The sequence below is a fragment of the Scardinius erythrophthalmus genome (genome assembly GCF_964197995.2).
Source record: "Scardinius erythrophthalmus genome assembly, chromosome: 4".
In the NCBI taxonomy this organism is placed as follows: Eukaryota; Metazoa; Chordata; class Actinopteri; order Cypriniformes; family Leuciscidae; genus Scardinius; species Scardinius erythrophthalmus.
This window is the reverse complement of record NC_138224.1, coordinates 34461913-34488236: the sequence shown is the minus strand read 5'-3', so window position 1 is coordinate 34488236 and position 26324 is coordinate 34461913. Positions and strand designations below refer to the sequence as shown.

The 26324-nt window shown below is 38.4% G+C and overlaps 1 protein-coding gene across 1 annotated transcript; it reads right to left on the bottom strand.

Moving 5' to 3' along the window:
* Positions 1-742: 742 nt before the first annotated feature.
* On the bottom strand, positions 743-25731 carry LOC308689649 (stonustoxin subunit alpha-like). The gene is made up of 6 exons (XM_081363477.1): positions 25636-25731; positions 23743-23885; positions 9503-9595; positions 7212-8933; positions 4894-4929; positions 743-2425 (listed from the first exon to the last, which is right to left on the bottom strand). The coding sequence occupies exons 3-6, from the start codon at positions 9591-9593 to the stop codon at positions 1905-1907; spliced, it is 2370 nt and encodes a 789-aa protein (XP_081219603.1). The 5' UTR covers positions 9594-9595; positions 23743-23885; positions 25636-25731; the 3' UTR covers positions 743-1904.
* Positions 25732-26324: the final 593 nt, after the last annotated feature.

Below are 26324 nucleotides of genomic sequence, written 5' to 3'. Positions count from 1 at the left end.
GCTGTCAGTCCGCGCAGTGATCAGTTCATGCTGAATGTTGCTGGTGAAATTAGCTTTTCTTCATAAGAGGAGCATCACAACAGCAGGAGCGGCCCATGGCAACGGCTCTTCACTTCCGCCTGGACTATGTCATTTCCGCAACGCCTGACACGACCATCAGTTTATAGTTTATGTTACAAATTACTAACCCTAACATTTGCACTTGTTAAGAAAAGAAGAAAAGCATTCGATATAAATGTATTTACAGTTATTTATGTGTTTACTCGTTGCTGAAAGGAAACACAGTGTTTGAATTTAGTGTTTGTCTGTCTAAATAATATTTGTGTTAATGTAACTCTTCATTTCAGGGCGTTTCTCAAAATGCATTTATATGAAATGAAAGAAATATATATTAAAACAGAGTAATCATATATATTAAAACAGAGTAATAATTAATAAGAAATCAGAAATAAATACTTATGCCACTATTACTACTAATAACAATAATACATAAAATATTAATAATAGTAGTTGTAATAATAATATCAAAAGTAAACAACGTAAAAGAAAAGCTAATGGTGAATCCTGAATATAAGCACGATAAGACTTTTATTCACAATAATGTTTTCCTCACTGTTGTATTTTCAGATACAGATATTGAACACATATTGTTGAAATTATTACACCTTAAAAATGTGGTTTATGATTGAAGATATGTGAAACTGTATGTGGAAGTAACAGATTTAGAAGATAAAACTTTTTTAATTCAATTCACTTTTATTTGTATAGTGCTTTTCACAATACACATTGTTTCAAAGCAGCTTTACAGAAAATACATCTACAGTGATCTGTTATCAGAGGAAACTGTCTAAGTTATGTATTTCAGAAATGTACATATACAAAATCACAGTTAGCTAAAAATGTATTAATTTAAACAACCTAATATTTTAAGGCAGAAACAATGATTTTATTGAAGTATTGAATACTTGTCTGTTAACAAATGATTATGAGATTTAGAAATATAGCATTGGTGCATGTTGATTCACTTCTACAGTATTTTGACCAACATTAATGAAGGAAAACAACACATTTCACAAGATTAAGATCAAGAGGAAACTCAAATATGAACAAAAACACAGCAAAACTAAACACAACCCTGACAACAACTATAATAATAACATGAATAATGCTGTAAATCAAATAATAACTACATACATGACTGAAATATACACACACACACACACACACACACACACACACACACACACACACGCAGGTTTCTATAGAGAATCATGAGATCCTTCATTTACACGGGAATTGATCAACAAACTGATATTGATTCATTCTCTTGAATATGTGTCTTAATTCCCTCGACTTTAACTTTCTGTTCCTGTATTTCTTTCTTTTATTGTTTCTAACTTTAACATCTTTGTCTTCTGACATCATCTTTAAATGTCTCTGTTTTATGATTTATTTATTGAATTTTCACAAACAAAGATAATAATAAAAAGATAAACATCAATACAGAAACCCCCACTAACAGGTTTAGTACAGTATACAATATATTACAACAGAAGCATCTTTAATAATACAGACATAACCCAAAGCAGAGGAATCATGTTTTGAACAGATCCGTGAAGTTCAAATAAAACATCTCTGAATATCTTAAACTGAGTTTAGAGTTGAATGTCTAGTTTTGCTCGTATCATCCAGACATGTTTCAGTGAGTCTCATTGAGTCTCATATTTACTCTCTCTTCTCTGTGTACCATTGTCTGTTTCTCTTTATTTCACTGACAGAAGTTCAGCTGCAGTATTAATGTAATGAAGAGACAATAAGAGACTCCATAACATCTCACTGATACTGATTTATCATGCAGCTCAAAGCATTATGGGTAGAATCTATCTACAGTCTGTTCTGATTCATCAACACAGTTTCACTGATGATCCATCATAAACCCCAAACCCAGGATAGAGCGGTTGAGTGAATGTGGTCTGGACTGTGTGGATGAGGCTCATTGTGTCAGAGACGCTGTAGAAGGACAGAGTTCCTGCACTGTGATCCACATACACTCCTATTCTACGTCTGATGGACTTTACTGGGAGTTCAGTCTCTGTGTTATTGTGTCTGAACGAGTAACTGGAGGAAGAGCAGGACAAACTCCAGGACTGATCATTACATCCAAACTCATACTCTTTACCCCATTCCTTCCTGCAGATGCTCTTATATGACACTGATATTAACACATCACCACTCCACTCAATCTCCCAGTAACAGCGTCCACACACACTCTCTCTACACAACACCTGAGGATACACATCAAATCTGTCTGGATGATCAGGATACGGCTGAAGCTCTGTGTCAGTGACAGTAATCTCTCTGTTCCTCTTAGACAGACGGAGGTGTTTATTCACTGTGTTCAGATCCAGAGTGAACTGATGAGAATCTGATGGAGAGAAAACACATCAGTGAATTACAGAAACTTTCTATCTTGAGTCTTCATTTCAGATCTGACTAGTTCATTTAGGATTGTAAGCAACCAATGATAAACTGAAATCGCCATGGTTACCAAACAAAAAAGATAGGATTCTTATATTCAAATATTTCGGTAATCAGGTATTATGAAACTGTCTGATCTTTTACAGTTTTTTTTTTTTTTTAAATTGCTTTGTCACAATTTTCATAAGCAAGGATTAAATTTTCAAAACTCATACTTTCATACTAATATCACAACAGATCATCTGGAGTTTCCCCAAATATTCCAGCATGTGTTCAACACACTAGTGATCGACCGATATATCGGTCGGCCGATAAATCGGGCCGATATTTGCGGGTTTGACGTGCATCGGCATCGGCCGATACGCGGCTGCTGCGTTCGCCGATAGTTTTTTCCTGCCATTATTTACAGACTGGCGTCCGCAGGCAGCTCTGTGTTGCTGCAGTTCACGTGCAGCCCATGCACTGCCCCTCCCACACTAGAGTGCTGGAAGCCTCTTCAAGACAATGGCAAGTTTTAAACTTTAAAAGCATCTTTTAACTGTTTGTCTTAGCTGAAATATTGCCATACACTTTGAAAGTGGAAACACGTTGCTCTATGTGTGCGTGCAACTAAGCAAGTTTGTGGGTCCAAATGGAAAACGCGAATGCCGAATGCCTCATCTATAAAACTGCTTGACATTGTATTTAGGGAGCTGCTAATAGCTAAGTTTTGAGGCTATCCATATGCATACGGCAGCTGTTACGAACATTGGTCATAGGATTAAATAATACTGACGTTGTTCCGTGATTCCGTGATATTTGTGGGAGTTTTATTCAGCGACCACCTGGCTAAGGTTTGGATGTGTGCTCAAAAGAAGCAACGCGGTTGTGACACGCATGCGATGCAGCACGCTCGTTTGTCCAGGCGCTCCTATGCTGTGGTGAGATGAAAACATCTAAACTTTTCAGAATGCCGCAAGCGCACGCAGGTCATGTGACAAAAAACAACTGACCTTTCCATGACAACATCGAAAGCTTGGTCGCACAGCTGATCATAGCTGGACTGGGCAGGTTTTTATTTCTCATCTCCATAAATATATGTAGTCGTAAAGGGCTAGAAATAAATGAATCCTTACTTCCTTGTCATCATGGAGAGCGCAGTTCATGGTTGCTTAGCAACGACAGACGTTTATTATGCTGCTTGCTTGTTGCTACTGTGTGCAATAGTGTAATTATTATATTTATGCTTAAATTATTTAATTATTTTTATTTATTTTCAGAATTTGAATTATGCTTAAATATTTATTTTCAGTATTTTCAGCACTGAACTCTTGTTCTACCTCACATGTTTTTAATATTTGTCAAATATTGTTTTTTTTTAGTTCAATAAATGTTCCTTTTTTAAATTGAGACTTGTAACATTTGTTATCATCATTGTGTCATTTTTATGATGTAAATTGAGTGAGCAAAAGCAGTATCGGCCCCAAATATCGGCCCAAGAAAATTGGCAGCCCGTATTGGTCATCGGCTAAGGCTGATGAAAAAAAAAATCGGTATCGGCATCGGCACTAAAAAATCCATATCGGTCGATCCCTACAACACACACACAATCACACAGCAATCCTGTTCACTAGCTGCGTTTACATGGACACTTATAATCGGATTGACGGCTAAATCGGATTAAAAAACCTTCATGTAAACACCTTAATCGATCCGATTGAGCTCGATCCGAATGAAATTTCGATCGGATTGAAATGGGTGGTTTATCCCTTTTGTAATCCGATCGAGAGAACATGTAAACACTTGATCGGATTGAAAACCGAAACTGAAAGGACTGCGTCCTTTTTCCTGCGTGATCAATAAGCAGCACGGCAAAACGGTTAATATGCTCTAAATTATGACCAGAGACGAATTAATATTACGTCTGCTGTTTAAAACAAATAAAGAACCAATAGAGGAGAATATTTATGTGCGAAAAGCGGGAAACTCTGTATATTCGTGCAGTGTGCGCATGTTAAAACATCAGATCCATTTTGAAACTTGTGACATATAAACGCGCACATCAACCCAATTACTTTATTTATCATTCATGTAAACACCTTGTTCGGATTCATCAATCGTATTGATTTCATTCCGATTGTGTCCATCTAAACGTAGCTACTGTTTATATAGAGTGTGTGTGTGTGTGTGTGTGTGTGTGTGTGTGTGTGTGTGAGAGAGAGAGAGAGAGAGAGAGAGAGAGAGAGAGAGAGAGAGTGTAATGTAGCTGAACTCTTCATGTTCAATAAATCATCAGTGTCAGTTAAACTAAGTACAGTTTAATCATCAATTAGATGATCAAATCTAGAACTCCTCTGTCATGTTTTCTTTCAGCTTCTACAGGAAGATCATGAAGACACTCAGTGAGTTTCTCTGCTTGTTTTCTTAGTGACTTACATTGTAGGAAGTCGTTCCTGGTCTTGGGAACAGTGACTGTGGAAATCAACAGACATGAAGAGTGTGATTATCATCAGGGTGGGTTCACCATTTTGGGCCCAAGCAAAGTCAGGATCCACACACACACACACCAACATTGCATAACATTTTACTCTGAATTGCCCTACAGTAATATTGAATAGAATTAAGTGAGACGTTTAAAAATATATTTTTATTTGCATAACAAAAATTGTCTACACTTTGGTAGACCCTACTTGCTTTTTAGCTTGAACAATTGTCTTCTTATTGTGAAATCTGATATTCCAATTCTCAAATATGTCTTAGTGATTGTATTTAGTCTTTTAAACACTTTTATAATGATTATGTTAGATGATAATGGGTAATCGGTAATTGTTTGCTTCATCCACTTCTCCTGAAAGACAGGAAAGTAAGTGGCCGGTGAACTGGGAGAAGAATAAAAACTATTTTGTTACTTGTAACACGGTGTCAAATTAGAAGTTTTAAATGCCGCTTCCATAGACAGTGTGTATTTGAATTTGTTGCTAGTATTACGTGTATTTAAATGAAACCTAAATTAAACGTTGTTGTTGCTGTTGGAAAAAACTGCCCATTATACAGTGGGGAGAACAAGTATTTGATAGACTGCCGATTTTGCAGGTTTTCCTACTTACAAAGCATGTAGAAGTCTGTAATTTTTATCATAGGTACTCTTCAACTGTGAGTGACGGAATCTAAAACAAAAATCCAGAAAATCACATTGTATGATTTTTAAGTAATTTGCATTTTATTGCATGACATAAGTATTTGATCATCTACCAACCAGTAAGAATTCCTGCTCTCATAGACCTGTTAGTTTTTCTTTAAGAAGCCCTCCTGTTCTCCACTCATTACCTGTATTAACTGCACCTGTTTGAACTCGTTACCTGTATAAAAGACACCTGTCCACACACTCAATCAAACAGACTCCAACCTCTCCACAATGGCCAAGACCAGAGAGCTGTGTAAGGACATCAGGGATAAAATTGTAGACCTGCACAAGGCTGGGATGGGCTACAGGACAATAGGCAAGCAGCTTGGTGAGAAGGCAACAACTGTTGGTGCAATTATTAGAAAATGGAAGAAGTTCAAGATGATGGTCAATCTCCCTCGGTCTGGGGCACCATGCAAGATCTCACCTCGTGGGGCATCAATGGTCATGAGGAAGGTGAGGGATCAGCCCAGAACTACACGGCAGGACCTGGTCAATGACCTGAAGAGAGCTGGGACCACAGTCTCAAAGAAAACCATTAATAACACACTACGCCATCATGGATTAAAATCCTGCAGCACACGCAAGGTCCCCCTCCTCAAGCCAGTGCATATCCAGTCCCGTCTGAAGTTTGCCAATGACCATCAGGATGATCCAGAGGAGGAATGGGAGAAGGTCATGTGGTCTAATGAGACAAAAATATATATTTTTTTGTCTAAACTCCACTCGCCGTGTTTGGAGGAAGAAGAAGGATGAGTACAACCCCAAGAACACCATCCCAACCATGAAGCATGGAGGTGGAAACATCATTCTTTGGGGATGCTTTTCTGCAAAGGGGACAGGACGACTGCACCGTATTGAGGGGAGGATGGATGGGGCCATGTATCGCAAGATCTTGGCCAACAACGTCCTTCCCTCAGTAAGAGCATTGAAGATGGGTCGTGGCTGGGTCTTCCAGCATGACAACGACCCGAAACATACAGCCAGGGCAACTAAGGAGTGGCTCCGTAAGAAGCATCTCAAGGTCCTGGAGTGGCCTAGCCAGTCTCCAGTCCTGAACCCAATAGAAAATCTTTGGAGGGAGCTGAAAGTCCGTTTTGCCCAGCGACAGCCCCGAAACATGAAGGTTCTGGAGAAGTTCTGTATGGAGGAGTGGGCCAAAATCCCTGCTGCAGTGTGTGCAAACCTGGTCAAGAACTACAGGAAACGTATGATCTCAGTAATTGCAAACAAAGGTTTCTGTACCAAATATTTAGTTCTGCTTTTCTGATGTATCAAATACTTATGTCATGCAATAAAATGCAAATTAATTACTTTAAAATCATACAATGTGATTTTCTGGATTTTTGTTTTAGATTCCGTCACTCACATTTGAAGAGTACCTATGATAAAAGTTGCAGACTTCTACATGCTTTGTAAGTGGGAAAACCTGCAAAATCCTTATCAAATACTTGTTCTCCCCACTGTATACACACACACACATACATATATATATATATATATATATATATATATCTTTTTTTTTTTTAAGATAAAAATTAATGCAAAGAAATGTGCATATGACACTTACCTGGAGACTGAATGGGGCCGATAGTGTCACTGGCTTCACTCACTCCCACTTTACCCACTATCCTGTAACGGATCAAGTACTGCTTTCCAAACTCCAATCCAGTCAGATTAAAGACTTCATCAGCAGTGTTTATGATAATCCACTTTTCCTCAGAGCCAGAATCTGCTTTCACCTGCTGGTACTCCACTCTGAACTGCACAGTTTCTCCAGTTGGGGACTTCTGCAGTTTCAGTGACACACTGTCCTCCAGGACCTGCTTCACTTCTGGTGGGGGAGGCTTCGACACAGGCTGGAACTGTGTGTCTGTCAGATTCCCTGTTTCATACAGATAGACAGAAGAGCCTGGACTGGAGGGATCGGAGATGGCAGAAATAATGAATCGATATCTCTTTTCATCTTTATTAGCCTCTGAAAAACTTATAAAAAGAGTTAAGTTCTCTCTCATCTTTGACATGACACCAGGATTGTTGAGCCACTCTTTTGATACTAACATGCTAGAATTGTGTTTCATTCCCACATCTAGCTCTTTAAACTCGTCAGATTCCAGAAACTCTTTCAGGGTTGAAAGATACGGGTCTTCATACTTCAGAGATGTGAAGATCAAGCACACCACAACATCAATATTAGGATCAAGGAGGATGGCGTTGAGACAGTTTGAGTCTTCAGTTTTGATTCCCTTCAGTATCTTGGTGTGAGAACTCAAGATTTTAAGTTCAGCTGTTGCATGATCTAACCACTGGTTAAGCATGTCAGCATTAAAGGGGGAGCTGTAGTGGATTTTCAGGATGTCTTCCAATGAATTTTGCTCCATCTCTCCTCCTCGTATAGCAGGCAAGACCTTGGCCACTGCTTTTAGGAATACAATTTTGTAAATGTTAAGAGAGCCCTGAAATAAACAGAGCCTCTCTTTGATGTCTTTGAAAACATATACCAGAGTTTTTCTGGAGAAGTCGTTGCATGTCCTCTCTACTTCTCCCAGCCCCTCTATTATTTCTTCAGTGTTGGAAACCAGACGTGTGGTGATTTCTCTTTCCAACTGAGCAGCTTTAGTATCCAGTAGAGAAAGAGGATAGAGCCAGACTTTTATTGGAACTGCATTCTGTGGATTCTCCTTCAGTATAGTGGGGAGCTTCTTGTACACATCTAGGGCCTCCATGTAAGTGGTGGGGTTCTGATCAAGGCGGACGTCACCATAAAATGTGCAGGCGATGCTCTCAGCCCTATTCCTCTGACCATCTGTCATTTGAAAAGCTCCTTGCCCCTCAATAGAAAATCTAGGTATGTTCTTGACCATGAAATTCAGTTCTCCTTCAATCTCCTGCTTTTCTTCGTCTTCTGAAAATGTCTGTTCAAACACCATGACGGCCTGAGCTCCGTACAGTACAGCCGTGACCACATGAGTTGCAGTTTTCTGGTCAAAGACCTGAGGGTAAGTGATCTGTCCCAGATGGCTCATAGTGAGCTGGTCGAATCTTGTGGCTTCACTGTAATTCATTGTAACTCTGGACTGTTGGTTTGAGGATTTGTTGTCACGCAGGAACTTGGCAGATCCTCCCACTTCCACCAGCCCTCCCAAGAAGCTGGCCTTCAGGGAAGTACTCACATCCAGGAGACTGGACTTACTAGAGAGAGAGTCGGAGCTACTGAACTTCAAATCTGTCATGGGCTTTGGACGAGTGTCCAAATCTTCATTCAGTGACTTCTTATCCCACAGAGTGACACCTGAAATGAGAAATGGCTTTTACCAGTACCTTTATCACCTTTATTTATATAGCACTTTTTACAATACAGATTGTTTCAAAGCAGCTTTACAGTAATAACAGGAAAATAATGCAACAAAGTTTGTTTCAAGAAGAAAATAGCGCCAACGTCCAGCTTAAGTAAGTTCAGTGATGGTTCATTTTTGTTTTAAAAAAATGGTATTCATTTAATTCATTTATATATATATATATATATATATATATATATATATATATATATATATATATATATATATATATATATATATATATATATATAAATATATATATATATATAGCCGCTCTGAAAAAAAGTGACGTTATCATCCAGCTCAGTTCAGTTCTCATATAATAATGTCAATGCAAGCAGATCAATAATATTGTTGAATATTAACGTGTGATGACGCAATGTCAACATGCCGATTTTGTATCTATAAGACTACTAATTTAATAGTTGTGTCCTTTCTCTTAAATCTCTAAATTACCACATTGTTGCTTCACATTTGGATGAAAAAGAGAGTAAAAAGCATTTTAGTAGGTACTGTACACCACCTGGAATGAAGGTATCCTTGCGGCAGTCATAAAGCATACCATGATACAGAGGTCTTCCTAGAGCTGCCACTTCAATGGTCTGTGATCCCATGGCTGCAGGAAATATCAATGAACAATGGGGATATTTATACTTTTGAAGATTAATAATGACTACTTTATCATTCTAAAATTATTTTTACTTGTTACTAATTTCATTAGTTTACTAATTGTTTTAACGTTCCTTAAAATGCAATCTAATTCCGTCTTTCAAAATTTAAAAACACATTAAGGCATAAATCCTTCCGGCTACATTTACATGCAACCAAATAATCCGTTAGTAATGGGATTGATGGCTCAATCTGACTGAAAAGCCTTCATATACACACCTTAATCGATCCGACTGAGCTCGGTCCAAATGAAATTTCGATCGGATTGAAAGGGGAGGTTTATTCCTTTTCTAATCGATCGAGAGAAACCGCGCACTTCAACCCGATCGCTTTATTTATTGTTCATAAACAGTAAAACATTAAATAATTTTTAACCAAAACCAATTTTGTGGTGAAATGACATGCTTCTGATTAGTTTGAAGACATATTTTTCTTCCTGCAATACTGTTGAGATCCAAACACCTCATGATCCGTAGGTGGCTGTTACGTCCCATGTGATAAGTGTGACTTGTGTTTTGGAGTTTGTTCTCTCTCCCTCTCTCTCTCGCTCTTTACTTTCGCTTTCAGCAGGTTGATGCAGGTATGTATAGCTTGTTCATCTGTCAATCTTGGAGACACATACTGACAACATTGCGTGTTTATTATTGGTACACACTAAATCGAGTTAAATTTACACTTTAAGTAGTGTCACTTTTTTTTACACTTGATAAAGATAAAAAAAAACACTTTTAGGCCCTGATCACACCTTACGCGTTTTTTGCAGTGATAGGTGCCATTTTTGAATTGTTTTCCTATGGCAGTGAGTGTTCTGCGTTCTGTTTATGCGACCCAGGCATCTCGCGTTTTACCGCCAACTGCGCCTTGTGTTTTTGCAGTTGAAGAAAAAGCAGCTCCGAGCGGAAAAAGCACCCGACGTCATCGCGTTTTTTTTCCACTGTCCAATCGAATGAATGGAGAGGTGGGCCTTCCGTTCTAGTGATGAAAGCTACAGTTGCTTTGAATGCCCGGAGAGTGCGATGATGGAGGATAAAGCTTACCGACTTCATGAACAGTAACTAACACAATGTTAACAGAAAGTAAATAACGATAATAAAAGGCTGATTTGACGTTTACTTGACTGACAGGACAGCTGTTTCGGTGGTTGCCAAGCAACACACTGCTTTGTGCTGTGCGCCTTGGGTTTTGGACCATTAACAGCAAAAGTGTGTTTTTTCCCCCCTCACAAGCTCCATTTACACCAGGTGTGTTGAAACTACACTAGGTGTGTCAATAGATTAACACCAAGAGAGTTATTTTCAACACTAAGATAGTGTTCATACAAACCCTGATTGAGGTAAATAAATGTAATATGCATTCGGTTGCATTCTGACTAAAAATACAATGTGTCCAATTAGTTAAACAAGCCATTTAAATTTAGTTGTTTCCAGTACTGACCTTAGGACTTGAGTAGTACAGTGGCGAGAAGCTATGTGTTTTGTCACTACTATTGTGTTTCATTGTGAATATTATGTCTCTTTGAATTTTGTTTGTTTTTCAAAGTTGTTTTTGTGTGTTTTGAATGTTCTTTTGTAATCTAATCTGGGGCTAAACTTTATAGGATGGCTCTGGGCTGACAACAGTTAACGAGTATCAGCCAGTGAGCGGTTGCCATCATTGTGCGTCAAACTGATTCCTTCTGGCAGCATGTGATAAGTGTTTAATCGACAGACCATTACGTGGAATGTGTGTGTGTGTGTGTGTGTGTGTGTGTGTGTGTGTGTGTGTGTGTGTTTGCTTGTGTCTCATATTGTTTTCCTTTCCATTCAGAATTGGGGTCACAGTACTAGCCAGAGTCCTCTGTGTGTGGTGGGGGTTGGGCTATCGGTCTGGAGTGTTCACAGCGGGTGGTTTGGTGGTTTATGTGGTGAGAGAGCATGAGTAGTTGCAGTGTTTATTGGATAGGCAAGACAAATCCCCCAATTCTGAAATGGTGAAACTGTGTGTGAAACATGTTCTATGGTTGATGTATTCATTTTAATGTTTATATATTAAAAGATACTAGTTTTGTATTTTATTGTATGTGGTTAGGAATAAAATTGTGAAACGTTTTATCATTGTCTGATATCTGTCTCTGCCACTGCGTATCTGTGTGCTTTGCACTTGATGTACCTGTGCGTCCCCGGCCAATTTCCGGGGTGGCGTAGCCGGTTTAGTGCCATAATTGACATTGTATTAAGCTTTTGGTGTCATACTGCCTGTAGACTGAATACTCTTTGTTTATGTTTGTGGAATATATGCATGTATACATTAATACGTTTATTTCTGTTGTATAATTTGTTACAGAACCAAGTTCTTCAGTAAATAAGTAATATACTATATTACTACTATAATTATGTCACGGGGTGACGAAAATTCTAGGACGAGTCAAGGTGGAACTAATGTCCGCCGGGTTTTGCTTCCCGCCGGACCCAAAATAAGAGAGCACCGGCTTAGTTCCGGGCGGGTGCGGGATCCCTGTGAACGGGATGGTTAGCCGAGATTGCCGCCAGCTGTGCACTGTGAAGCGCGTTGCCATTGGGGGAGGATAAAAGGCAGGGAGCACGAGGCACGAGGGGGGAGCACAGTTCGAGATGTGAGGCACGCAGCACGTGAGCGGCCGCGGATGCGGAGGGAGGCCGCGAGAGAGAGAGAACGAGAGAGACAGACGAGAGAGACAGATGAGAGAGACAGAGAAAACTTCGGCTGGATTGCGGGCGGAAGCCTTGGTTACACTGTGAGTCTGTTGAATTGCAGTTTTATTGTGGAAATGAGCATGAGTGAAACCTTACAGTGTGTGGTGGAAATGTGAGTGTGGGAATTATTTCTGCTGTTCACTCGCAATCACAGCTGTTCATTCCTCTCTCTGCTCTAAGTCCAGTGAAGAACCTGCTAACGCTGTGAGTTACACGTATCCATTCCTCTCTCTGCCTGGGTCCAGCGAAGAACCTGCTAACGCTGTGAGTTACACGTATCCATTCCTCTCTCTGCCTGAGTCCAGTGAAGAACCTGTTAATGCTGTGAGTTACCCTTATCCATTCCTCTCTCTGCCTGAGTCCAAGGAAGAGCCTGCTAATGCTGGAAGGGCCTGCTAATGCTAGTGAAGAGCCTGCTAATGCTGGAAGAGCCTGTTAATGCTGGAAGAGCCTGCTAATGCTGGAAGGGCCTGCTAATGCTAGTGAAGAGCCTGCTAATGCTGTGAGTTATACGTATTCTCCACTTTCTGCCTGAGGCTAGTGAAGAGCCTGCTAATGCTGTGAGTTATACGTATTCTCCACTTTCTGCCTGAGGCTAGTGAAGAGCCTGCTAATGCTGGAAGAGCCTGCTAATGCTGGAAGAGCCTGCTAATGCTGGAAGAGCCTGCTAATGCTGGAAGAGCCTGTTAATGCTGGAAGAGCCTGCTAATGCTGGAAGGGCCTGCTAATGCTAGTGAAGAGCCTGCTAATGCTGTGAGTGATACGTTTCCTCCACTCTCTGAGTCCAGTGAAGAACCTGCTCTCCAAAAGAAGAGAATGCTGAAGAGACTTTTAAGAAACTTATTTGTTTAATAAAGAACATTTATTTTTAATTCTGTGTCCGTCTCCTTCGTGTCCACGGCCAGCTTCTCAGGGGCGGCACGCAAGCGAAGGGGTGGGCGGCCCACTGGCGCTCCACCCCGACCTGTGACAATTACTATAGTGTTATATATATAATACTACTATAATTACTATAGTAATCTACATCCTGGTTGATGACCCAGATCTATGGCCAGACAAATGAACGGACATTGAAAGGGAGATGATTGTCAGAAAGTTAGCAACAAAGGTTACACACATGTTGAAGGAGATGTAGACTCCCAAGGGAAACACTTTCCAGAATATTTGGTTTGGGTTCCCAGAGTGCTCAAGGCCATAGAGATGATACAAGATGTCTAAGGTATCATGGCTCAGGATCTATGATAAGCAACAGAGTCCACAGAACTTGCTATGTTAAATGGAGAAACCCACAGCACTCAGTGATTACAGGACGCGGTATCAGAAAAGCAGAGATCTTCTGGAACTAATTCTAGAAACTAATTCCAAAATAGGACCAAATTAACAGCCACAGTTCCAAGAAAAAATAAGGAATGAAAAAAATCCCTTAAATGATCAAATAAATTGTTTTGATTGTATGAAATGCATTAATTTTGAAATTATATTAAATGGAATATAAGGCATCCCATATGGAAAAGGTTTGCTAAAAACACCTGTGATTCTTATATGTTCCAACAAAATATTGTAAGGGACATATATGCTGCAAAAACCACATATATAAATTGCATAATATTCATGTATTTTTAATCATATTATGTCATATATGTCCTACATACAACTAAAGCCATATAGATTTTCATGATGTAAAAACATAGGAAAATAATGCTAATTTAATATGAATGTCCTGCATAGACGTGTATAAAATACAGTGCAGTTTACCAATCAGTATAAGGCTGTACTTCACTCATGCTTGTTCTTATCTTGTCCTAAGTCGAGCCCTATGCCTGTAGTCAATCATGGTTACATACTGTATAATCAGCCTTAGATGAAACACATTTAAACTACACACACAAGCACACATTTTAATTACAAAATTATTTATTAGAATGAATTCTACAAGATACAGTTGCATATTTCACATATCAATAGTTTTCATTTTAAATCCTGCATCACCAGATTTCATTTTCATGTGTGACAATTTCTCTAAACTTTATCACAGTACTACTATGGTATACAACAGTTCTATTCTTAACCTACAAACATAAAACTTTACTAAATGTCAAAGTGATTCTTATCCTTATCACTCTAAAAAATAATTAAGTGGCTTAGTAAATATCACAGTAATAATGAACTTTATTAACTTAATAAAATCTTTGAATATCATTTACTTGATTGAGTTGAACATACCGGAATAATTGACTAAAACTCCAACAATTAATTTTGTCTGAAATTTACAGTTGTATCTAAGTTTTAAGTTTTTCACTAAAATAATTTAGTATTTGACTAACCAATTATTTATTTCAAATACACTTAGCTAATATATTTGTGAAATTTCCATCACAATATTTGAGAATGGATAATTAAACTAATCTCTTTCAAGAACCACAATTATAACTTAAATAAAATCATTATTATTAATATTTAACCTCATAAGAAATTGATTAAGTTTACTCAATTAAAACAATGCACCCCTCCCCCACCCTCTGACACTCAGCAGTTGAGTGAGTTCTTGTTTGAATTCTCTTCAGTCTCCAGAACAGTTCTATTCTCTTCTCAGCGTCGCAGAATTGGTGCATTTCCTCTGTGAAATTCAGGTGTGTGTATGTCTGATTTTATTTGTATAATCATTAATGTGCTTTAAATCATTTTATTTAATGCGAAAGAACATACAGAGACGTAATGTTACTCACCTTAAAGGATAATTCCGGTATTTAACACTTTGAGTCTATTTTGTAGTTTATTTTGGATGAACTAGAGTGGTGGACACAGAAATTTTGACAATGGTTCCTGTCTCGACTTTTTGACTATTTTAGAATCGCCTTTGACCGCTTCAAAATGGAAGTCTATGGGCATGCACAAACATGTCAAGTCAAGTCAAGTCAACTTTATTTATATAGCGCTTTTCACAATACAGATTGTATCAAAGCAGCTTCACAGTATTAAATAAAATAGTACATCAGTGTTTGTTTCTGGTGTAAAACATCCACGTTTGGTAATGCAGATCAATAGCACTGGTGAATCGATTAATCAATTTAAGCATCCCCAACTGAGCAAGCCAAAGGCAACAGTGGCAAGGAACCGAAAAACTCCATTAGGTGACCTAATGGAGAAAAAAAAAACCTTGGGAGAACCCAGGCTCAGTCGGGGGCCAGTTCTCCTCTGGCGTTTATGAAGTAGAGACCGGATTTAACTGTAAGATTAAAATATTATATGAATGCCTGGCTGAAGAGATGCGTCTTTAATCTAGTTTTAAACTGGGAGAGCGAATCGGAGCAACGAACAGTATCAGGAAGGCTATTCCAGAGTTTTGGTGCTAAATGTGAAAATGCTCTCCCTCCTTTGGTGGATCTGGATATCCTAGGTATGACCAGAAGCCTCGAATTTAGTGATCTTAAAGAGCGCGATGGATTATAGGGCGATAGAAGATCCGTTAAATAAACTGGAGCTAAGCCGTTTAGGGCTTTATAAGTCAGTAGCAATACCTTGTAATTAATACGGAACTTTATAGGTAACCAATGTAGTGATGATAAAATTGGTGTTATATGGTCAAACTTTCTTGATCTAGTAAGAACTCTAGCGGCGGCATTTTGGACTAACTGTAGCTTGTTTATTGAGGATGCAGGACAACCAGCTAATAAAGCATTACAGTAATCTAGTCTCGAGGTCATGAATGCATGAACTAGCTTTTCTGCATCAGAAACAGATAGCATGTTACGTAATTTAGCAATATTTCTAAGGTGAAAAAATGCTGTTTTTGTAACATATGAAATATGATTTTCAAAAGACAAGTTACAATCTAATATAACACCCAGGTCTTTTACTGTAGAGGATAAAGTAACAGGACACCCTACTATGTTAAAGTTGTATTGTAAGAGGTTTTGTGGGCGGTTTTTTGAACCGATAAGTATTACCTCTGTCTTATCTGGATTTAATAAAAGAAAATTGTGCGTCATCCAATCTTTTATATCTTTAACACACTCTGTCAATTTGGATAATTTAGCGTTTTCATCCGGCCGTGATGAAATATATAGTTGAGTGTCATCAGCATAACAATGGAAACTAATTCCATGTTTCCTTATAATATTTCCAAGTGGCAGCATATATATTGAGAATAATAGAGGGCCTAACACAGATCCTTGCGGCACTCCATAGTTTACTGGAGTTATGATCGATTTTTCTCCGTTTAAATAGACAAAATGGTAGCGGTCAGATAGGTATGATCTGAACCAGCTTAATGCTTGTCCTTGAACACCGGTATAGTTTTGTAGCCGATCTAAGAGTATTGTGTGATCTATAGTATCGAACGCAGCACTAAGATCAAGTAAAACTAGTATTGAGATACAGCCTTGGTCAGAAGCTAAGAGTAAATCATTTGTGATTTTAACGAGCGCAGTTTCAGTGCTATGATGCGGCCTGAACCCAGACTGAAACTTTTCATAGGTGTCATTTTCTTGCAAGAAAGAGCCCAGTTGGGCAGACACAACTTTTTCTAATATTTTGGACATAAAAGGAAGATTTGAAATGGGTCTATAATTTGCTAGGTTATTTGGGTCTAATTGTGGTTTCTTAATGAGAGGTTTTATAACTGCCAATTTAAATGTTCTTGGAACATGACCTAAAGATAAAGACGAGTTAATAATATTGAGGAGAGGATCTTCCACTATAGGTAACACTTCTTTCAATAGTTTAGTTGGTATGGGATCTAATAAACATGTTGTTGTTTTAGAGGAAATGATAAATTTATTTAACTCTTTTTGTTCTATAGTTGTAAAGCACTGTAATTGTTCTTGCGGGGTGATAATCGAGGCTGAATTATAAGGCGCGATTGAAGATTGAACGTTTACAATTGTGGATCTGATGTTTTCTATTTTCTCAGTGAAAAAATTCATGAAATCATTACTACTAAACTGTAACGGAATATTTTGTTCAGGTGACGCTTGTTTATTTGTTAGTCTAGCCACGGTGTTAAATAAGAACCTAGGATTGTTTTGGTTATTTTCTATTTGTTTGCGGAGATGCTCAGCCCTGGCCGCTTTTAGGGCCTTTTTATAGCGTGACGTACTGTCTTTCCAAGCGATTCTAAAAACCTCTAAATTAGTTTGTTTCCATTTACGCTCTAAATTACGGGTTTCTCTCTTTAGCACACGAGTAGTATTGTTGTACCATGGTGCTTTAATTTTCTCTCTGACCTTTTTTAGTCTCATAGGTGCAACAATATCCCATTTTCCAGAGAGAACGGTGCTCATAGTGCTGGTTAGTTCGTCTAGTTCATCTGTTTGTTTAGGTTCAGGCAGCAGCTGAGACAGATCCGATAAGCAATTTGAAAAATTATCTATGGTGGATGGAAGGATTGTTCTGCCTAATCGATAACGCGGCGCAGCATGATATATTACCGGGGTACGTAATATGCAAGTTACCATGTAATGGTCAGTTACATCATCACTTTGCGGAATGATATCTATATCGGTTGGATCGGTTCCATGTGATATAATTAAATCGAGTGTATGATTAAAACGATGAGTTGGTCCGGTAACGTTTTGCTTAACCCCAAAGGAGTTTAATAAGTCTATAAACGCAGCCCCTAACGTATCATTTCGATTATCTACGTGTATGTTAAAATCTCCAACAATTAATATTTTATCGACATTGACCAATAGATCTGAGAGAAAATTTGCAAATTCTTTTAGGAAATCAGCGTAAGGCCCTGGTGGTCTATATACGGTAGCCAAGGCTAAAGATAATAGGGATGTTTTTCTATCATCTAAGAGCGTAACATTTAGTACAAGTACTTCAAATGAAATAAACTTATAACCCGTTTTCTGAGTAACATTGAGAATATCTCTATAGATAGTTGCAATACCGCCGCCTCGACCAATCAGACGGGGCTCGTGCTTATAGGAGTATCCTGATGGAGTAGACTCATTTAGACCGAAATAATCATTTGGTTTAAGCCAGGTTTCAGTAAGGCAAAGTACATCTATGCTATTATCTGTGACTATTTCATTTACAATAACTGCCTTAGGTGTGAGTGATCTAATGTTTAAAAGACCTAGCTTTAGAAATTGTTTTTGTTTACTAATAGCAAAATTTTCTGTTTTAATAACAATTAGATTTTTCCTAGATCCTGCAGTAGATTTATTATTTGATCGCACTAAACGAGGAATAGACACAGTTTCTATGCAATGTTCTACACTAGTATTTATATCAGTTAATTTGGTGCAGCAGAGACTATGATTTGGACTTTTGGTTACTAGTCAAAAGGTATTTAACATTTTGGAGATGTTATCTGACAGAAGATCCGATCCGAATCTGTTTGGGTGTAAGCCATCAGCACGGTATAGCCTAGGACGCTCCCAAAACAGATTCCAATTATTTACAAAGAGCAGTTTCTGCTCATTGCACCATGACGTTAACCATTCATTTAGCGCGAATAATCTACTAAACTTGTCATGTCCTAGACGGTACGTGGGAAGCGGTCCTGACACAATGATCGTTATATCAGGCGATGTGCTGCGTACCGTATCGATCAGATTCCTGAAGTCTTTCTTCAGAACTTCCGTCTGGCGCAGCCTGATGTCGTTCACTCCCGCGTGCAATACCAAAGTTCCGACGCGCTCGTTATCGTTCAGAATCTCGGGAACGCGAGCAGCGATTTCAGAAACACGAGCACCAGGAAAGCAGTGACTGTGCACCTTATTTTTACCTGATGTAGCATGGACGTGCCGAACAATGGAATCACCGATGATCACAGCATCGCGTTCTGTTTCGCGAAGAGGGGAGAAGCGGTTTTGTGTGGATAACTCGAAAACCGGGAGGGTCGGAGAGGGTCTTGGTCTAGACCTGACTCGCGTCTTCCACTGCGGAAATATCCAGGCTTCGTGGTGGCGTGTTGGAGCCGGAGTGAACGAGACCATGGCTGATCGCGACCTTGGTGCTCGGGACCGATGCCGAGTAACGCACGGAGTAGACGAGGTCGGAGTCAGCGGGTTAGTAACATTAATCTCTGATTTGTGAGCATCAGCGCGTGATGTTTCAAGAGCCAAACGCCGGTCTCTCAGCTCGGCCTGTCTCACTAAAAGGTCGTGGATCTGTTTCTCAACAGCTTCCAGCTCAGACTGTACCGCGTGCAGCTCAAATGTGTCCTCACCTGCACCAAAAGGTAGACTACTTGCATCTGATATATTCGCCATTTTAACAGATGGACAGTAAGTTAGCAACGACACTACCAGTGATGCTATCAATTAATACTAATTTCTGACAAGCGTCTTAGATATAATCCGTCTTTTAAGTGGTACGGGTGTAGAGTAGACGCACGATAGGTGAAAAATGTTTGTAAGTGAGTGTTGAGAAGACGCGTTCAGCCGTGATCCCCGGGAGTAACCTATAAGAGTATCCAGCGTAGAATCACTAACAGGCTTGAGACACCGCGTTGTAACTATGAGGTTTGAGCAGTAGTGCTTCTCAGTGAGGAAAAGTAGAAAATGTTTGTTGTAAGTAAGTTTAAAGAGTAAAATCAAGAATTATAAATCAAATCGATAGAGCTCCAAAGACAACAACGCGTTCAGACGCGACGCATGCGCATTCGACAACGCATGTCCTTAACATGTCCTTAAAACAACCCTTAACGTTCGTTTTCAAAACTGTACAACTCACCGAGTGGTTAGTGGTGTTCGTTGATGATTAAAAACAAATATATCGGCGCAATGTATGATTCCAATCCGTTTATTTTGCTATAGTGGAACTATTTTTTCAGATACCTCACAACCGCATATAAACTTCCGCTCGATATTTGAGTCTGAAGCGTTAGCACACTCCCGACCACTTGATGGCGACAACCACTTTGCCGTACAAGGACGCTGTACGGAACTCGGTGTCTAGCGCATAGACAGTAAAAAAAGACGGAGAACCTAGCAAAAAGACTACAACCAAATGTAAACAGCCCCCTTTCCGTTTCCGGTAGCACAGTAATATCAACGAGCAATAAGTCCTCCAACAGAAAACAATGGAATTTTACAAAAAATAAAATAAAAATAAAACACGACAGAAACTGTATTTCGCTACGCTACTTGTTTTGGAACATCAACGAACACCACTAACCACTCGGTGAGTTGTACAGTTTTGAAAACTAATGTTTAGGGTTGTTTAAAGGACATATTTGTGCATGCCCATAGACTTCCATTCTGAAGCGGTCAAAGGCGATTCTAAAATAGTCAAAAAGTCGAGACAGGAACCTTTGTCAAAATTTCTGTGTTCACCACTCTAGTTTATCCAAAACAAACTACAAAATAGACTCAAAGTGTTAAATACCGGAATTATCCTTTAAACGAGTTAAACGAGTGTCGACTCGCGCCTGTCTTTTCGCGTGATTGTAACGCCTTGCATAAAAAACACATGACTATGTTCCTAAAAGATAATGAATATAACTAATTTGGATGATAAAATGTCCTCAGAACTGTGCACTGTTTGTTTATTGGCAGGTTATGGAGTCAGTCGCGTCGCAGCATCCAGGGCGGCGGTTTAAAGTTAGAGGTTCACTCGCAGAGGCGAGTCAATCTCCGCCACGGGAACCAGCGCTGATCCGGTGGATATTGGATAACAGACCATTACATTTGAATTACTTGAATGTTTAGGCCTAAATGTTTAATTTTTACTTTAGTTTTTACTAGAGTTTAAATGTAGGCAATATTGTATACGTGTTAAAAATAGTATAAAATATGCTGTATTGCTGTAGGCTACTCATCGACAATAAAGGCCAATGTCAGGTAGTTATACTGGTGGTTGTATGGAATATTTTTACAAAGGTTTAGAGGAAATAAAAGAGTTAATATTACTCGCATATAAACACAGTTAATATTACTCATAAATATTTGTTTTTAAATGTCCCCCACCCCCACTCCCACTCAAGTTTATTTGTTAATGTACCAAATGCAGTTACTCAGATCTATTTAATTAGTTTTACTAACATTTACTCAGTTAATACAGTGTATGTAATTGATTTAACTGCTTAAAAATGTAATCAATATTCTAAGTGTAAAAATGTTTCACCAAAAAAACTGAGTAAATCATATTAAAAGTTTTTAGAGTGCATCACCACCAGAGTTCATGTCACATATACAAAAATATATTCCAGCCAATTTTCAACATTTTAATCACTGTTCTAGAAACATATTTGACTCAACTTTGTTCATTTGCAATAATATGTTATGATTTGTTCATAAACAACAGGCTCAGACAGTTCACAATTAATGTAAATACACAGTCTTACAATGTCATTGCTTTTCAAGTGCTCTTTCAAATCCTGTACAAAAATGAACAGTCCTCATAAAGGTCAGTGATATTCTGACAGTAATCCTTGAACCGGCTTCTGCACTGTACAATTTAAAAATTTGCCAACTGCATATAAGTGAATCAGATGTTGGTCATCAAAATATGAAATCTGTATGAAACACATAAACAAATGACACAAAATGTGTATAAATTCTATATGACTTTAATTTGACTAGCATATGATTCAATATTAGAACTTGTATATGAATAGGGATGGCCCGATACCGATACTGGCATCGGGGATCGGGCCGATACTGTCCTCATATACTCGTTCTCGTACTCATAAAAATTTGCCGATACCACGCACCGATACCACGTACATTTTGCAAAACGAAACTGGCCGCCGCGAGTGCTTTGTGGAGGTGAACTGAGGCATAGGAAAGTATAATGTCTGCGGTTTGGGCTCATTTCACAGGGTTCGTACAAGGTGCGTGTGTATAGTAACATAGCTGTGGTGCGCGAGCTGATAAGAGAAAAACGCGCAGTGGATTAAGTGCGCAACGGCACAGACGCGCGAGCTGGTCAGCACATCCCTAAACAGAGTGGAAAGTTTGTTGAGTCGCTTGTCAAAGGCAAAGAAAATAAAACGAGGCATGTAGCTTATTAACGTTAACTGACGAGAGAGAGAGAGAGAGAGAGAGAGAGAGAGAGAGAGAGAGAGAGAGAGAGAGAGAGAGAGAGAAAGAAAGAGAGAGAGAGAGAGAGAGAGAGAGAGAGAGAGAGAGAGAGAGCGAGCGCACTTCTGTTGAATGCTCTTGATTGCTGATCGTTCACTCAGCACATGTTATTTGGATGAAAACTAAATCGTATATGTAAATAAAGTAAAACATGAACTGTTACCTTGTTTAAGTATAACGAGTGGTTCCCTATTATTACAGGACGTGTGCAGGTCAAGAAGTTCCATGAACGCAAACATCCAAAGTGCGCGCCCCGCAAACCAGCGTCTCGGAAAATACGAATACTGAATTACATAGTCTTTAACGTCTTGCGCTTGTACTGACGAATTCACACAAAATTAGGTAAAAACGCCCGTCTTGGCCAGTATCCTATAGTAAACAAAGTCGGTTATATCTCAAATGAACGTAGCATGTTCAAATGCGGTCCGTGCGTTCGGTCTTAAAGGGGCAGCAGTCTAATAAACCTGCTGCTGTGTTTTAATGTTAATCACACAAAGGACAAATAAATACTCACTGCTCTTGACTAAATAGGCTACCCTTTTCAACTTTACAAAAATATCTATCTATATATAATTTATACAGTAGGCCTAATGAATCTGCTTTTTTTCACATTTGATTACTTTATTCAAATTTCTATTAGATCTACCTGAAAAACTCTAAAAACACTGTTTATTTCATTTTCTTTGTTCTATTGTATTTATTTGTCCTATTTGTAATTCGATTGTTTGTTCTTCTTTTTGTCACTGACTGCTTACTTGATTTAAATTCACATTATTTAGGATGGTAGTTTTTGTTGTAGTATCAAGATTGGATTAAATAATTGATATTTCACGGGTTTTGACAAACATTTGAACATTTGAATTTGATGAACAAATTAAGCCAACTAATATGATTTATATTCTTTTGGTTCATCTACTAATACATTTAAAAATTACAAATGCAGTGAAAATTCAGGTATCGGTTACGGTATCGGTATCGGCGAGTACAAAAAATTAAAGTATCGGTATCGGACTCGTTCTGCAAAAAGTGGTATCGGGACATCCCTATATATGAATATCAGTTATTTTCTACTAATACCATACACATTTGCATACTTGTGTCATGTAAAACTCATATAAGACTTTTTACAGTATTCATATATATAACCCAAAAATCCCCGACAACTTGTATGTGTGCTATTTAGTATGAAATGGGCCATAATCGGTCTGATTTTGTATAGGACATGTATTGGCCTTACATGAAACACAGAAGGTAATTCTGGCCGATTTAAGGAAGATATATGGATGCTGTATATGAAGCATGCAGGTTTTTTTCATATGGGATACTACAGAAAAAAAACTTACCCAATGGAAATGATGAAATCGCACTGTAGAGGTAGATATACCAATTAGGTTGATTCAGTGAGGGAACTCCGCCCACAAGTTAGACTGAGAAGACGGAGACGATTTGGTTGAACTTGAAAAATGATTTGTTCTGCAGAGAAACCCTGAAAAGAGAAGAATATTAGAGAAGTTATTAGTTAACCTAGATCTGAATTGTTTAGGAATATACAATGAGATTTGCTGATTTGAGTGAGTTTTGTAACGAGTTATAGACTGAGATCGACTCAATCAACTTTATATCAGCTGCGTCACATGGAGGAAACAACATTAACTGAGTTGTTTACAAGGGAATTGGTAAGTTCAATATTCATATAATAATGAATAATGTTTGTTTGTTTGAAGATAGACTAATAAATGTATTTTGTTTTGTGCATGATATATGTTCGTAATATCACATGTATGACGTTAACAACTGATTTTGTGATCTGTTGAGTTGTTAAGTGAACGATATTGAATCAAAAATAATTTCAAGGTTGTCATGATTTAATGTGAGTGAATTAAGTGTGTTGTCCAGTTATGTGCAGGCCGGGTTTTTTTGTGCTTTTCGGACTGTGTTCGAGTCATTAGCTGTGTCCCAATGTGAAGGCTGCATCCTTCAAAGGACGCACCATGTAGCCTTCGTAGGATTTCCTAATTGCGCAACCAGATGTTTTTGATCACCGCTCCTGGCGCCAAGCAACGGTGAGAGAGGACAGCTGCCATCCACATAATTAATTTGATATAATTGAGTAAACAGCTATGGAGCCAGAATTGGCAATTGGCATTTTTATGTTTTATATTTTACTGGAGGACATGGAGAGGATGTTTCAGCCCCTGCCAGGCGCTGCCAGGTCATGTATTTTCGGTTTAGCCCTGTTTGAAAAATAAAACCCAATTGAATATAAAAAAGTCCAGTATTTCTCCCGCTCATCATCGGCAGCGGTCACAGTTGCCAGGCGACAAGGACAATCCTCAGTCCATAGGCTAGACCGGTCCGAGCGCTTCAGATGCGCCTTTTGATATGGGACGCAGTTGTAGTTAGCAACAATTTGTTAATATAATGACAATAGACCTACATTTTGTTACTTTAATTTTCGGAACTGCATATTTTGTTAAGTATTCACGTACAAATGTGAAGTAACCTACTGAAGTACTTTTTTTCCCCTCACATATGATTTTACATTTAACTACACAAAAGTATATAGTTTAAATGTAACAACCTTGAAAATATTCAGAAGTAAAATGCAACATACGCAGTAATGCAGTAGTAGCTTAATATAAATGCAAAACTATCATAAAAAACCCTGACAAGGAGTTTTTTTTCTCCTGCAGAATACATACCTCTAGTTTTACTCTTGATACTTTAAGTACATTAGAGTATGCTAGATAATTTTGCTTAACTAAGGTTTTAGTAGTTTTCCCCAATGCAGTAGTAGTTATTAAAAGTTCTTCAAACTTTCTGGTTCAAACTTTCTCAAGCCAACTTAAAGTTTGTCTCCAAGAACTTTTTAATCTAGTGTATTAGTATTATTATTGAGCATTTTCACATAGGTGAAATAAAAACATTAAATAATTGATCAGATTATTTACTCTGGCTTCTTCCTGTAAATATCACAATCCAGACACTTTAATTGTAGAGTATAGATTTTCTGTAGCCATCAAAAATACATCTGTTCGTCGTAATCGATCTTCTCACTAAAGCTGATCGTCTGTGAATGGCCTACAGAAGAGCGAAAGTGTTGAACATTTACATGTTTACTTTCCACCTCTGTATATTTCAGATTGTAAAGAGTCTGTAAATTAATCTAAACTAAAAGCAGAATCCCTAGAGCTCGATATCATTATAATCCTGAAGATTAATTCCTGAAGACTTACCGTGGTGTGATATTTGTGCCAGTGTAAAATATGTTTTGGCTTTCTGTCACCCTGTTTGAGTTTGCATTCTGTGCGCTGTCTACGCTTCCTGTCTGTGGTTTTCCTGCCTGTAACTTTGAGGCAAGCAGAAAACAGGTATGTATTGACAACATGTATCCTCTGTCCAACTGTATTAAACTAAGAATCAACTGAGCAGCAATCTGGTCTCTGTGTCTGTTATTTGGTTCTCCAAGTGCACTGTCAGGCTTCACGAGATTTGGAGGGCATTGCAGAAGACTGTAGATAATTGAAGAAAAAAAGTTATCTAACAGGCTGTCACACTCGTTTAGGAAACTCAGAAGCGAAGACCAGGAAACTTGGTTGTTTCTTCATTAGGATTCTTTATTGAGAACACAAGCTGTCCGTAGCTGTAGTCATCAAGTCTGACTAAGGGAACTTTACATGGTATCTTATAGATATTCAGTGGGCAGTCCTTAAAGGTACTGACAGTCCTTAAACAGGCAGTTACCCCTGACTATTACAATATTTAGACAGCTGACTTACAGCTGACTTGTATAGAAGAGGAGAGAACTTGATTAGAAGAGAAAAAACACAAATGGTTAATTGTTAATACAGTGTCTTACAAGGGGGCCCACAATTCCCCCTTTGAGAGTTCACAAAATACAAAATAATAATAATAAAAAATAAAT